The sequence below is a fragment of the Haliotis rubra genome, unplaced genomic scaffold (genome assembly GCF_003918875.1).
Source record: "Haliotis rubra isolate DU_JTF1 unplaced genomic scaffold, ASM391887v1 Scf45, whole genome shotgun sequence".
Lineage (NCBI taxonomy): Eukaryota > Metazoa > Mollusca > Gastropoda > Lepetellida > Haliotidae > Haliotis > Haliotis rubra.
In genome coordinates, this window is record NW_025767135.1 from 2,134,817 (window position 1) to 2,150,787 (window position 15,971).

The following is a 15,971-nucleotide window of genomic DNA, read 5'->3' on the forward strand; positions in this document are numbered from 1 at the left end:
CACTTTCTTGCTGCCCTGTGTTTTGATGGAAAGAAATTCAGGACTCTCTTCAGTTAGTCAAAGAGTACATAATGGAATAACAAGCCTGCTGATTTTGATGGACAAATGGCATCAGGACATTTTCATGATTGTTTAATTTAAACTGGACGGTTTTGGTCTTTGCTGCTTTGTAAGAGTATTGTTCAATGTTTCAGCGTGTTGAGAACGAGATGAAGATGAAGGAACAGCAGCTACAGGAACTGGACGGCCATGTGTCACATCTCAAACAGCTGGAACCAGAGCGTGAAGAGGAGATCGAGAGAAGGAGGACCATTGTAGCCGAGAGGTATGAGCTTTTCTGAGCACAGGCCACAAATAGGGCAAAGATCAACTAAGTGTGTTTTGTGGAGAATAGGTGCATGGGTGACTATGTTTTGAAAGCACAATTTCTGAGAGTTTCGTGGACTTAGATCTGTCCAACCCTGAAACACATGGTGTATGTAATGTGTCCTCGGGCAAGTGACTTCACTGATTTAGCTGCAGACATATTCATGAAGGACATGTTCATGATTTGGTCAACTTTTGCTGCGCCATTCTTGTGTCCCATTAGCAAGTCTATAAAAATAAGACAGAGTCTCAGATAATGAACCAGTCTGAAACACTGACTTGGTTACAAATGTACCTGTGTTCATCAAGGGGTAAATGGATAACTGGAATTAACCCATAATGTGACTGTGATCCATTTAGCAGTTCATACTGCAACCTGAGTTGTATAATCCCCATTGAGCTGAAAATAGAATTCAGGTAAACACTGATCCATTGACCGCTTTGATCATGCTTTGGGGTATTGTAATATTCATGTTACATGACAAATGAGGAATTTTAAGAATTTCTCAAACAAAGCATTTGTGAATTTCAGGTTTGCCAAGATTCAGCAGCCTCTCGTACAGCGCAGGAACCAACTTGAGAAGGTGAAGCGTATCCATCAATTCATGCGAGATGTGGAAGATGAGAAGCTCTGGATCGCCGAGAAAATGCCAATTGCAGAATCCAAAGACTACGGCAATAGTCTGCCAACAGTCAACCTGCTGACCAAGAAAAATCATGTGAGTTCAAGGAGCACTTGACAGTGTGAAGATTAATTGAAGTAACTGTGTCAGTAACACTTTGGGTCAATGGTACGATTTGCAAGTTCTATGATTATGTACTTCACTGTTATCTCTAATGTCTAAAAACAATTTCTGACTTATCTCAAAAGAATATGTTTAGATTAAACACAATATAGCAAGTAACCTATGACCTGTAATATTTCAGTCATTACAAGTAGAGATAGACAACCATGAACCACGACACCAGTCAATAGTTGGCTGTGGCCAAGAGCTGATTGATGAAGAACACCCTCAGTCAGAGGAATTCAAAGTGCTGATTGATGATTTGAAACGAAGATGGCAGGAACTCAAAGATGCTGTTGAGTTCAGGAAGGACAGACTCAATTTGTCTGAGGTGGCGCAACAAGTAAGTTTGTACTTAAGGACTAACATACGTTGTCAACATATTTTCAGGTAGTTCATGCCTTGGTGTGAAGAGCTTTCGTTGTATGAGTATTTGTTGTAAATTCATATCTCTGTGTTGCCTCCTGTCATTTGACAACAAAAGAAATGGTTATTCATGAATTAGTGACGATGACTTCAAAGGATTTATGTGTTTTGTGAAAACAGTCTACTTTGAGAAGAACACTACTGATAGAAAGGGAATCCAAGTTCTGCTAAATGTACTGTTACAGGTAAATCTAAAGGGATAATCTTACTGAGCTAACACATCTTCTTTCCAGTACTTTTTCGATGCCGCTGAGGCTGAGTCATGGATGAGTGAGCAGGAGCTGTACATGATGGGAGGTGAACGGTCCAAGGATGAGATCGGTGCACAGAACATGATGAAGAAACACCAAGGACTGGAGAGAGATGTGGAGGACTATGCTGATGTGGTCCGGCAGCTGGGAGAGAGGAGTCGAAACCTCATGGAGATCAACCATCCCGACAGGTCAGTCACTTTGTCAGTACATGTGTCTCTGTGAAGGATGGAATACATGGAAAGGATAAGTTCTGTTATGTCATGATAATTGAAGCATGTGGATTATTGTAACTGACAGTGAAGCAAAGCAATGGATTTGTTTTGTCATGTTTTGAAGTAATGTAATGATTTGAACGTTTTTTTTGAAAGGTTAAATGTTTGCTTGTGCAGTGATTCCATCGCTGTACGCCAGTCACAAGTGGACAAGCTCTATGCTGGTCTTAAGGATCTGGCAGGCGAAAGACGGGGCCAGATTGAGGAAGTGCTCAAGCTCTACACACTCCGCCGAGAGATTGATGATTTGTTGCTGTGGATCCAAGAAAAATCCATCCATGCTGGATCAAACGAACCAGGTCAAGACTTCGAGCATGTTACCGTGAGTATTTGTTTTGCAATATATTTAGTAAAATGGACCTAAGAATGGTGATTATGAATATGATAACATGTTATGACACATGCACTTAATTCACCAGGTACAAGCAACTTTAATTATTATCTCCTATTTAACTATTTGAAGCCAGATGAATGTGCTACTGCATTCTGTGTTCCTGTTCTACAATCTTTGTTGAATAGGACAGTGTTTTAAGTGTCTTTAACTGCTTTAACTCCATAGATGCCATATCCAGATGTAATTTACCATTTTGTTATCACATGATCTTGTATGAATATCTGTCACTTTATGATCATTCCTTTGCAGATCCTTCAAGAACGATTCAAGGAGTTTGCACGAGAAACCGAGAACATGGGACAAGAACGTGTGGCGAGAGCCAATGAAATCTGTGATCAGCTTATTGCTGCGGAACATACTGATGCTGCATCAGTTGCTGAATATAAAGACACTGTGAATGAAGCATGGACAGATTTGCTTGAGTTGATAGACACACGGACACAGATGCTACAAGCTTCGTTTGAGTTACACAAATTCTACCATGATTGCAAAGATATTCTTGAAAGAATATATGTAAGTATCAAGTGAAGGGTTTAATTTGTGTCTTTGGTGATAAATAGGATCAAGAATTACTACCTTGGTCCAGTTTGTGGCATATCTGTTCAGAGCACCTGACCAGTTTCATGGAAGAACATGGATTTAAGATGATGAGACTGTAAGTGTGTCTTTTTGTCCACTTTAGAATCATTAAAGGAATATCGGTTTCAGGAAAAGAAGAACCAGATTCCAGAAGAACTTGGGCGTGATGCAAGGAGTGTAGCAGCCCTTCAGAGGAAACATGCTAACTTTGAAAATGATTTGATAACACTAGGAAACCACGTAAGTAATTTCATTATATTTACTACTGTTTTGTTGTTGACAGTCCTAGTTTGAGAAAAAGAGGTATTCCTTTGAAATGTGTAAGTTGAATGTATGTATGTTTGACAAATGCAACTAGTATTCATAAGATTTAAAGAAATGTGTAAGACTTTGACCTTGTAGTTATTAGTTGTTTCATTTTCATTTGAAGGTGATTAGTAATTATGGCCCGACTCATAGATTTGGTGTTGTGTCATGTTCCTAGGTTGAAGCCATCCAACGGAGGCTGTGCGTCTCCAGGCGGCCTACGCTGGAGGCAGCATGCAGGAGATCCAGACCCGTGAAATAGAGGTTGTCAATGCCTGGAGAGATCTTCACTTTATGGTGGACACTCGACGGAACAGACTTGCTGATGCCAGTGACCTGTACAGGTTCCTCCTCATGGCCAAGGATCTCATGCTTTGGATGGATGACATCACGCGGCAGATGAATACTCAAGAAAAACCAAGGTAATATTTCTGGGGGTCAATTAAGAATGCTAGGATGTAGCCAGTGGTTAGTGCTTTAGCCTTTGTCAGGCACAAGATTTGGGTGGTTTTATCTCATTTGTACTGCGTGTGAATATCGGTATCTGAGAGCAGATGTGAAATCCCTATCATATTGTTGAAAAGGTATTAAATCCTGTCAGCTATCATAATCCATTTCATGTTTCTAAAGAGGAACAATTGTGTGTGAAGGAATGTAGTATATGCTTTCGCTGTCGTTGAGGAAATGTTTGTATCAATGTGAGCATCCAAAATGAAATTTGCTTAAGTCAAGCACTATAACTTACTTGGTTTGGGATATTAACAGATTATCATCATTTCACATTGTTTGGAGTTGTGAATATCAAAAGTATTGTAATGTGTTTACAGAGATGTATCCGGTGTGGAATTACTGATGAACAACCACCAGAGTTTGAAGGCTGAGATAGATGCACGAGAGGAGAACTTTGCTATCTGCATCAACCTTGGAAAAGACCTCCTGGCAAGAAAACACTACCGTTCAGAAGAGGTATGTCATGTTTTAGTTTGGAGGAAATCATTCTCAAAATATTTCTAATCATTCTTAAGAATAGTCATCATTAGTGTAGTTGGACGAATTGTATGAACCATCAGGAAAAGAGATTAGATTAGTCACAAAATCTGTGAGTACGAATGTAATGCTGCTTATGCAAAATCTCTACCTTACAGTGACCTAGATCCATTTGAGATATCTGGTATTGCTTGAAAATCATCAGGACTTAAACATGTGCCTAAATACATAATGATCTTGTATCCAATTCTTATTTTAATTCTCAGGTGAGAGAAAAACTTATCCAGCTTACCATCCAACGCCTGGATATGAGTGATCAGTGGAACGAGAGATGGGAACATCTTCAACTTAGTGAGTGTTTGAGCGTTGTCATCCCAGGGCAAATGAAATATTTTCTGATATTGAATTTTAGGCATTTTACTACTGATCCGATTATATCATAATGCAGAGTTCCCCTCTGTTCTTAAGTGTTTTTGTTGTTTTGATTGGGATTTCAGTGCAGTTTGAATTAATCATATACAACTGTAGTAGATAAACCTAAAGTACAAACATTGATGACTTGGTGGCCATGGTTTGTTTACAGTTTAAATGGAGATGGTTAAATGACATGTAAGCTAACACACTGTTGTAAATGTTTGCAGTTTTGGAGGTGTACCAGTTTGCCCCGGGATGCCGCTGTGGCGGAAGCCTGGTTGATGGCACAGGAGCCATACCTACTAAACCAAGACCTGGGAGTAAGTACAATACTGCTTCCTACCATCAACATAGTCATGTACTTCCACAGTTTAATTGCTTGTGTGTACATGTTTATGTAATTTTGGTTTCTTACATGATTATGATTACTGTAATATTCTTGCAATGTAATTGTTAAACATCACAGTATCTCATTACTGTGGTTTTTAATTTTGATGTGATGTATTGTCTTTTACAGGAAACATTAGATGCTGTTGAAAATCTGATCAAGAAGCATGAAGCCTTTGAAAAATCAGCTGCTACACAGGAAGAAAGATTTGCTGCTTTAGAAAAATTAACAACAGTAAGTAATTTTAGTATACAAATTAAGAATCTTCTAGTGTACATTTAGGAATCAAATTTGTGCTGTCTTTATCACCAAATGTTGAAAATACCAACAGTATTACACTTTCATTATTCTTGTCCAAATATGAGTGTGCAAAGTTCTGGTGACTAGAATATCATAAAAAAAAATCCAGACTAAAGTTTTAAACCTTGATATGTACAGAAGTGTTTTCATGGAATTGTATAGTTTTATGCCTAACGTTTCTCATTCTATTTCAGTTTGAAATGAAGGAAAGAAAACGCCGACAGGAAGAGGAATACGGCAAAGAACATCCTGAAGAAGTGTCCCGTGCTAAGGAGGAGAGGAGAAGACGACACATACAAGAGTTCCTGCCCCCAGAACCTGAGTAAGACGTCTATGCTTATACTCATTTAAACCTTCACATAAAAATCTTTCATCATATAAACGTTTTTGCTCACTTTAACTCACATTAATCATCAGGAGGCGAAGTTTTGTGAGGAACAGCTGAGAGACACCTCTTTTCATTCATTCAGTTTTTCATGGAAGACTTAGATTTGCCCCAATGTTCATCTGGGCCCCTGAGCATTATGATATTGGTACCACTGATGGTTCCCAAGTTAGACTAAGGCAATGATAAAAAATTGACACAAGTCATATTGCCTTTGCACTGCCCAGTAGTATCATAAGAACTGTAAATATTGATATTGTAAAGATCTGTTAACCTAATAAAGATTAGTAGAAAAGTCTGAGTATATATTGCTGGTAAATTGTTTTGGTTTTGTCTTTCGATTATGCTTATTTTCCCAATGCTTTTCCAGACCCGAGCCAGAGCCTGTTCTTGAGAAACCAGTCCAGTCCTCACCCCCTGATGAGGTGGTGGCAGATGAAAGCCAGGCACTTGTGAACGGAGATAAGGAATCTGAGGGTGAGCCAGGTATGGTGTGCCCCCTCTTTCCTCTGCTCTATTTCGGCATCACTCTGGGCACACTTATTCACATTTCAGTACCTCTCTTAAAGAACTATTTGATTACTCTTCATAAATTATTATCATGAAGATAATGCACAATAATATGGTTTATTAGTTTTGTTTATTAATGAAATGCTGAAATGTATTTGATAAAGGATTAAGAAAACTGTGTGCCCAGATTGTTGCTATGGTGAAAAATTGGCATGTTTGATTTCAATTATAACTGCTTACACTGTTATAAAGGAAGATGAATGTAAACAAGTAAACAAAACAAAATGTGAGCAGTTGTGATGCATCTACAAGGGTTTTACATGAGAAGCTCACTGGGAAATACACCGTGAGTCATCATGACTCACATTTCTCAAAAGCTGTGTAACACCCTGTTGTACTCTGAAGACAAATGTGGTTGTGAATTGCAGTGAATGTTTCATATCATCTACAATGAATCCATTTTCCTCCATCCCCATCCTCATCCACATCATCCCTTCCAGGAAGTTCGACTAAAGCTCAGACTATTTCTTTGACAATCAGATGGATTGATTGACAATTTATTTGCTGATATACTTTAAGAAGATCATACTACGTCTAAAATTCATTTCTAGTTTGAGCTTTACTCTGGAATTACATCCATATTCCAGAAATCAAGGCTACAATCTTATCACAGAAGGGTTTAGGCTAATATACCTTACCTTACACTATGTGTAAATGTTCTTGACTCGGTAAAGTAACTGTTGAAAGCATACATTGTAAACTGAGATATTTCAAAATTCCTACTACAGGATCTCTGTGATAAGTTTGTAGTTGATGTTTTCATCATCCTGCATGCTGCTGTTGCTCATCCACTGACCAGCCTGTCAGAGCCTGTCACATGTGCATGTACCTCAATGTACACTTTTCTGTGTAACCTCCACCATTGCTGTCTGTACCATGTGTGTCGAGTGGCTGTAACAGCAGCCAATCTGTCCCTTGCTGTCCATATGCTTGCCTATTTGTTTTACTTGTCAATTGTGTATTTTATTGATACACATTTGGTTACTTTACCACAGGTGAGTAGTCAGTGGAGAGAAAGTAGTGAGAACGAGAGAGTGTGTGTTTGCTTTAATTTTCTTAACCTGGGAAGTATGCACATCTTAACCATCATTTTTAATGACATATTATTTGCTCACCTTACCAATTACCAGCAACAGATGCATCTGACCATGTTTGAATAATGTCAATGCTGCTACAATAACACTTTTGACTATGCTATGCTCTGTCCCCAAAGTCATGCCAGGTTTCAAATCATACAGTATACTTTAGTTAGGCATGTGTCACGTTCAGGCATTGACTCTATGTTCATGAACACAGGGGCCCGAGGTGGAAGAGCTCCACAATTGCTTCAGAAACCTAAAGGTGACACACTTTGTGTGTGATTTGACATTGCTGTGATTAGATAGAGAAGATATTGCCTGTTTTACTACAAAAGTTCAAACATGTCTTAAATATTACATAAGTTTTTGTTGGGCCAGTTTTCAGCAAATTAAAATGTTTTATAGGAAAGAAAATTACTGTGTTATGTAAGATGCTTAGAATTTTTATCTGGTAACTAAAACAGCTTTAATTCATTAACTTATTGGAAGTTTTGTGACGTTATTTTCTTTCCCAGAAACGTTTGAATGAGAGTTATTATGTGTATGTTTTGACCATTCCATAGTGCAACTGGCCCAGCAATAACTATTAAATTAAACAATGATTGTTTTGTGCCACAAACCAAATAACAGTAGGTCAATTGTATTAATATTTTACCAGAATGTAGTAGATAGTTGTTGAGGGTAGTTGAAACTTCAGAGCTCTCCATATAACCTGCACCGTGACCCCTGGTATATCTGATTGAAGCATGCAGTAATATAACTGCATCTAAATGAAACGTATTGATTCTGCTGAACTAAGCTTGCATTGAACTCTCCTCTAAACCATGCATGTATAAACTGGACCTGTTCCCATGTATGCATAACCTTACCATATCCAATTTGTCCACTTGCTGCTGCCTGATGCATTATTGTGCTACATTTATATACATGATCATGCTTTGAAGGATGCATAACTCTATAATGGCATGAAATGCTGTGAAAACATTTAACCGCATCTATCGCTGTCAATAAACAGTCATCTTTTTGTTTCATCAGTGTGATATTTCGCTTCATCATTGTTCATAAGTTCAGTTGTGTCAATCTATTTTTAGTATTTGTTGATGTACATTTGTGCTAGTTTGAACATATCTGTCAGTAGAAGATGTGAAGTTTTATATTCTGAACATGCTGTAATCATTATTTTTATGTAAATCATTGAGCGATCTCCTTATCTATGCTGACAGATAGAATACATAGTTACTGCATGATTGTTGTATAGGTGATGCCAATTATCCAAAACATTTACGTATGTAACTTAAGAATATTGGAAATGGTTCTTGTGTTTTTATTAGGAATTTGAACTGTTTCTTTTACATAAGCCATTAAGTACCAGACTTTTGCATTTTAGTTTTTGTTTTGGAACAAAATATTTGGCATTTCCTGTTGATTTAAGATGCTCCACAAGCTTGAAGAATTTCCATGATGAATAAATTGCAGGGGTTATCCTCTACAACTTGCTGCTGCTTTGTGAAGTGACTATAACAAAGAAAGTCATATTTTCTTTCTGATGGCAGTATGCCCAAATTTAATGCAAATTTAGGGCAGTGGGGTAGCCTAGAGGTTAAAGCGTCCAGCTTGTCACGGCGAAGATCCGAATTCGATTCCCCACATGGGTACAATTAGTGAAGCCCATGTCTGGTGTCCCCTGCCATGATTTGGCTGGAATATTGCTAAAAGCAGTGTACAACCATAAGTTCTAGTCCTGCTATGTGGAGCATTTTACAAATGTTCATGCATGTACTGTTGTATTTGTTTTAAGTTAGTATTTCCTTTGTCTGTGTTCCGCATGTAAGTGTGCATGATGTTTTTAAACAGTAGATAGAGAAGAAGTCAGTCCAAGTAAACCTGTGGAACGGACACCTCAGAAAGAGGCTGTGACCCCGGTCACGTCTGCGACCTTGTCACCAGAGAGTGAGTCGCCTGAGGTGGGCGATAGGCCGACATCTTCCCCACGGTCGTCAAGTATGTTGTCGCAGAATGCTGCTTGTATTCATACACCATATACCCGATTTGCTTTTAGTTATGGTAACAATCATGGGCCTTTCCTGCAATCAAAGCAGATTTTTATCTATTTCAACTTTAATCTTTCTTTTTGATTTTTTGGCTTTCTTAATTACGTAGTGTTTTTTAAAATAATTTGACTTGTAAATGTTCTTCTTAAAGCTTTTATTTTGTGATTGACACTCCTCAATCAGTTAGTGCGAAATACTTATGAGCCTGCTAGCCTAACATGTATTTGAGCAATATTTTAGGCTGTAGATTCCTAAGTAGTATCAGCTGGTTATAACTGACCAGGAGATATTTCACTAGATTCAGGATTCAAATTAATGAGTAAAATATAGACATAAAAAAAAGATAGAAACACTAAATGTGTATGCATGCATATTTTCATATTCAGTGTGTTATTTGAAGTTTATTTTGTTGCACAAATAATTATTCACATGCAAGAAATAATAACCCTCAATATAAGTGTATAAAGGTCACTTACTTTGTTACTCACCAGTAATGACCACACCTCACATAATAATACCTTCTAGAACATGTTGACCAACTGTGTATGTGCTTTTGAAGAAAATGAATGAATCTAGGAGCACATTTTTTTCAAAGTTCACTCATTTCATTGTGCATTCTGAAATGGCATGTTTAGTTCTGCCTCAATTCAGTTGGTCTGTGAACTGAGAAATCTCTTTGTTGTCAATGGGTAGAGTTTTGAAGATGCTATTTACTTGGCTTATGATCCAACTGTAAAAACTGTATTTTCCAACCATAATATGCAGTTAAAGGACATTCATATTCAATATTGGTATATCACTTATGAAATTATTTGAATCCACGTCATTTTGACGTATAAGTGTCGTATAAGTTTAAGCTACAATTTAGTTTATTTTGATCTTTGTAGTGGTCATTAAGTGCTTCACACTACTAACCACATGAAGTTTGTTTACCATTTTAGCTTGTGCACATACTGTCAATGGATAGACATTAGCTATTTGCATGACAAAGCTTTTCACATAAGCATTTTATAAAAGTTTTATAATATTAGCCTGATTAGAGTACATGCAGTGCCTAAATAGCAGCAAGAACCAAATACTGCATAACACGTTCTGTAACATGAAATGGCAAAAGTTTTCTTATGGACAGATAGATGATTTGATACCAATGGTTCAGGATAAATGTATGTAGCCATAAGGCTAACCGTAAGGTGCCACTGAAGAATTTCCGAGGGATATTCCGTTTATGAACGAGAGTTTTATTTCTGAGGGGCATGTCATTAGTGAGTGAATTAAAGCAAGCTAAAACATCAGGACAGCAAATGAAGCTGTTGAACTGCCCAAGTAAAGAATCTTGGTCTGATAGAGGCTGAACAAATATGCTAGTAATGCCAAACAAGCTTTTGGTTTCATATTGGTTATTATGGATACCTCTGATTTATGGATGTGTGAATTAATGTGGGTTGAGTTTGATGAATTTAAGTGCATTGTGAGTGATTAATTGTTCTTGCATCAGTACGACACAGAGAAGGTTAACCATCAGTGCATGTTATGTTTATCAGTGGAGTATTATTCATTTATCTGGGCGTGTGTACTACCAACAGAAACTGTTAACATCTGTGGTACTGACTGCCATGTTTTGCATTCGGGTATCTTGATGACTGGTGTGTTTACACTTAAACAGAAGTGTGATTGAACAGTTTGGATTGGTGTGATAGTCGTTGAACAGAGATTCTGCATAGTAGCTTTAGGTCCCCAGGAGAGTTCATTCTATAATGGATGTGCTGTTTTGCAAGAAAGATTTTTACTACCAGAAGCATGGAGCTCAGCTTGGGTTTCTCTGATATGAGGAATAGCATGTCATTAATGAACTTTAAGTCACTTTCTACTTCAGATGTATATATTGACCATTAAATAGGCTTTCACGGTATAATCTTAATATTATGCATTACTAGTTATATTTAACCTGTGCTTATGCACATTTTTAGCTTTTTTCAAAGACTACATTTAACTATTTCAACTATTTTTGAGAGAGGTTTAGGTTTAACATTAGATCAATCACCATGTAATCTATCAATGCAAATTAGCTTCATGGTGACCATATGGGAGCTTTGCATGGGTAAAGGATGTATACCGAAAACAAATATGGTTTGGGCTGCACTGGAGCTTTCATACAGCCTACAGGATTAACAACACAGTAATATTGTGATTCTCTGTATTAGCTAAGGAGAAGAAACGCTCACGCTCCAAATCGCCTTTTGGGAAACTGTTTTCTCGTAAGAAGGACGAAGATGCAGGGCCTACCTTTGAAGGTAAAGCTATGGGAGTGGTCTAGGTAGCTGTCAGCTGGCCAGTGTAGCATGGTCTTGCCACTCTGACGTAGTCTGGTAATCCGTGGAGCCCCCTAGCTTGCCATGGGACAATGCATGGGAGAACGAGGAGGGGGCGGTGTGAAGTGCGCAACTCTTGACATCACTAGATCTTCAGTTGGTTTGAATAAGTTTTCTGTTGGTCTGTCCTGTTTGTGTGGTGTTTTTTGAGGTGGTCATTCATGACTGTCTGGGTTTCGGTTTGGAATTATTTTGAGTTTGCTTGGAATGAAGGTGATGAATTTGAATTTTATTAATAGACTCTCTCAATCTTTAATATATTTTTTTTATTTCATATAACAATAAAACAATTAGAATTATTTCTTATAGAATTGTGATTTCTTTTTGCTAGTAGAGAGAAAATTAATATTTCCTTACTAAAACTGTATTCTTATAACCAAAAATGTTTTTTCTATTCATAGCCTGCTGGTAAAACCAGATTTGTCTGTTGTATAGATTTGACTTGTTTGAATACTGAACAAGAATTCTCAATGCTACACAATATGTACTTGTATCTGTTGGATGGATGAGAGCATTATTGATCCTGTAGATCCTGATCAGTTTACACACAAAAAATAATCTTAGTTTACACACAAAATAGCTTAGTTTACACACGAAATATCAAAATGGTTTGTGTGCTGTGGATTTTCTATGTGTGTCTGAACAGAATGTGTGATGTGAAAGCACCAGGAGATTTATCAGTGAATGTTTGTAAGCATTCATATTTAATTTTGCACCAGCAATATCTGCATGGTCAATAGATCTGCACAAGCATCATGTTAGCAGTGGCAACATTTGACAATCATTCATCTGTCTCATGTCAACTATGCCTGCCATACATTCTGTCATCAGGAAAGGTGATGTACAGAGAGCACCTACTTTTGTGTTGCAGAGCAAGCTGCTGGAGCATCTCCTGAGGCTGTGCATCACGAGGGGGCTCTAACGCGGAAACATGAATGGGAGACGCAGGACAGAAAGTGTACAAACAGGTACAGACTCATAAACTTTATTCTTCCTAACACGTCAGCTGAATTGTTCCTTTGATGTGTAATGCATTTAATGTCTTTGTAACTAATTATCTGTGTGTCCCAATCACTGGGTTAGACTTACCTACGGGATAGTGTTCCCTGCACTGATATTAGATCAAGTGTAGTTACAGTCTCTTATACTCTGTGTAAGATATTTCTAATACTAGGGTTGATCACTGGATTGTCTGGTCCAGACTCGATTACTTACAGACCGTCGCCATATGGCTGGAATATTGCTGAGTGTGGCGTAAAACTAAACTCACTCACTCTAATACTAGTGGTAACATGCATTTGTAGGAGTGTATATTTTATAAATTCTTGTGTTGCAGATCTTGGGACAAAGTGTTCACGGTGCTACATGGGGCTTCCCTTTCCTGCTACAAAGATCAGAAGCATGCTAAGTCGGTATGTATGGCCTTTAAATACATTGTAGAACCTTGACAGTAATATTGGTTCCGAAGTCTAAAGATGGGGCTATTGATGTAAATGTTCTGTTGCATTTAGCTCAAGTTTCGTTGAGAATGACCAGTTAATTTCAAATACTGAAATTTAAATCATTCTTGAAGGAAAAATTTCTTCATAAACAACCTTGTATCCAGAAGTTATCGGGTATGTGCCTTCGAACTGCTTTGAACTTGCAGGCAGACATAGACTACCAATGCAGCTGTGATGACTATTTCTGTATTTCAGGACCCCAATGCTAGAATTCACCATGAACCAGCAATTGATCTGGAATCTGCCACATGTCAAGTAGCATCTGATTATACCAAGCGACCATTCGTATTCCGCCTCAAGCTTGCCAACGGAGGAGAATACCTCTTCCAGGCAAAGGATGAGGTAAGAACCAAGTTTTGTGAGATGGTTGAATGTCACTGTATTTTTACACACACACAAAAGTTATTTTGTTGTTGCAGTTTTTCACCACCACTTATTCATTTTACTCCCCAAATCTTTCAAGGAATGTTTCCATAATACACTCTCGTTATTATCTGCCATTTGTTAAAGTTATGAAATTATTGATGCTGTGACAGGTAGTATTCTTTCGCTGACATGTGTATTCATTTATGTTTCAGAATGACCGTAACACATGGATAGCAAGGGTGAACATGTCGACCGGTGGAGAAGGTACGAGCGTGCCCACCAAATCTCAGACACTGCCAGCCAGGACAGATGAAAGCCGCAAGGAGGAACACAAAAAGAAAGGATTTTTTACACTAAAAAAGAAATAAAAACACCTCACCACAGATGAAGTTACCTAACTTTGCTTTGGTTGGAATCTCTATAACATTGGCCACAGACACTCTGCAATACCAGAACAAATCCTGCCCCTGTTTGTGCTACTGGGTCTTTCTGTGATCGGAAACTATAAGACTTGAGAGATTTTAATCTGTATTATATGACAGAGAAAGACTGATGTTTACTGGACTGGAGACTCAACAATTCAGGGAGAAAGGAAACATTTTGATCTATTTTATATTTTGTTGTTCCACTGTTTTGCCACCTTTTATGGGCTTAATGTGGCCATGTGTTCGTATATGCTGAACACTGAACATTCCATGCTGCCCATTTGATTTAAGAAGCAAACTTTTATTGTTTTACAATGTACAAATATTTTAAAATTTTACTGTGGACAAAACCCTATGAGCAGAGCCTGAACATGCTGAGTAGAAAAATAGGTTAGCCTTTTGCTCACTGGGCGATGTTTACTTGGGCTTGTATGGAGCAGATAGCCAGTGAAGGTGGGAGATTCCTTTCAAAGCAGAAACTGATGTGGACTTGAGATGGAAACGGAACGTCAAGGAATGGGACATAATGGTATATAGCATTGATCACTGTCGTCGTTCACTTGTTCATCCCCCATCAGTGCTCGCTCGTCGGTGTTCATTTTGTAATGTCGCATTCCATCTATGCAAGGCGAGTTCACCATCAAGCCAATACAAATACTTGTGGCCTCATTTTGTTGACTGGCAAATAAGTGCAAGTCAAGATGTCTAAATTTAGTGACATTTGTACCATGTGACCAAGCTATTCGTATCAGAAATCGGCATCTCATCCTTACCTCCTTGCTGTGACATTTTTAGCATGGCAGCTGTGTTGTGAATCGTGAATATATTGAGCCTTTTCATTTTCTGGCATTTAATGTGTCTGTACTTTTTATTTGTTACCATATATTGCCTATTATGCGCTATACATCATTCACATTTGCCGACAACTTGCAAGCAACCATTTTGTAGATAGTGTAATGTACGCGTGTTGTAATTTTAAGGCATTGTAGTGTCTAGTATATATAATGTCTCCAGGAATTGTAGTTTGTTTCCATGTCATTGTTGGGTTGTGTTATTGTTGACTTTGAAAGGAAACCAGATTGCCCGGGATAGGCTATAGGTGCAAGGATGTACTAAATTGAATGTATTCTCCAGATTACACTGTCAGTTTAATGGATAAATACCAGGCTTGTATTGCATACATATGTAGGCAGATCATTTAAACGCTTTTTTGTTTGTTGAATCGTTTATTCTAGATTTCAAATTAAAAATTTAACTTTTTTTTTCTTACGAGAACTAAGGAGACCAGTGCCTGATCAATGTAAAGATTTCAACGCCTGGATTTGTAGACCTGAACTTGATTATATACATGAAGTATATCTCCTCATGCATGTAGTTCTCTTCTAGTGCCATGAACTTTCATCATTGCTGTTAAAATCTGAATAATCATTGAGCCCTGCTTGGCACCATTCTATCTGTACGCACTCCAGTAAACTGATTATGTCTTATGTCGCGGGCATAATGGCAGTGTAATAGATGTCCAGTTGACTATCAAATTCTAACTCTTGTGCTTTACCCATTCTAAATTGGGGTGCTTCACCAGGTTTTGTATTTGCTTACAAGGTAAATAAACCATACCAAACTATGTCTGTCTTTGTTGTCTCAAAGAAGACCATATTAAAGATTACAAAAATGATTACACTACCAGAAAATGTCAACTTCAGTAAAGCTTGCCTATTCCTTCCAGGTACAAAATGTTGATTTTGAACATTGA

General features: G+C 37.8%; 1 protein-coding gene across 1 annotated transcript in view; it reads left to right on the forward strand.

The window, feature by feature from the left end:
- Nucleotides 1-15,842, forward strand: part of LOC124289859 (spectrin beta chain-like) — a 57,054-nt gene extending 41,212 nt beyond the window's left edge. Inside the window, 21 exon segments of the mRNA XM_046726537.1 lie at nt 195-325; nt 899-1,085; nt 1,294-1,494; nt 1,811-2,019; nt 2,221-2,425; nt 2,747-3,010; nt 3,206-3,343; nt 3,581-3,804; nt 4,210-4,348; nt 4,636-4,720; nt 5,011-5,033; nt 5,035-5,103; nt 5,301-5,405; nt 5,666-5,793; nt 6,227-6,342; nt 9,360-9,506; nt 11,758-11,847; nt 12,797-12,893; nt 13,262-13,337; nt 13,623-13,769; nt 14,006-15,842. Coding sequence (XP_046582493.1) covers nt 195-325; nt 899-1,085; nt 1,294-1,494; nt 1,811-2,019; nt 2,221-2,425; nt 2,747-3,010; nt 3,206-3,343; nt 3,581-3,804; nt 4,210-4,348; nt 4,636-4,720; nt 5,011-5,033; nt 5,035-5,103; nt 5,301-5,405; nt 5,666-5,793; nt 6,227-6,342; nt 9,360-9,506; nt 11,758-11,847; nt 12,797-12,893; nt 13,262-13,337; nt 13,623-13,769; nt 14,006-14,161 — 2,937 coding nt within the window. The 3' untranslated portion in view covers nt 14,162-15,842.
- Nucleotides 15,843-15,971: the final 129 nt, after the last annotated feature.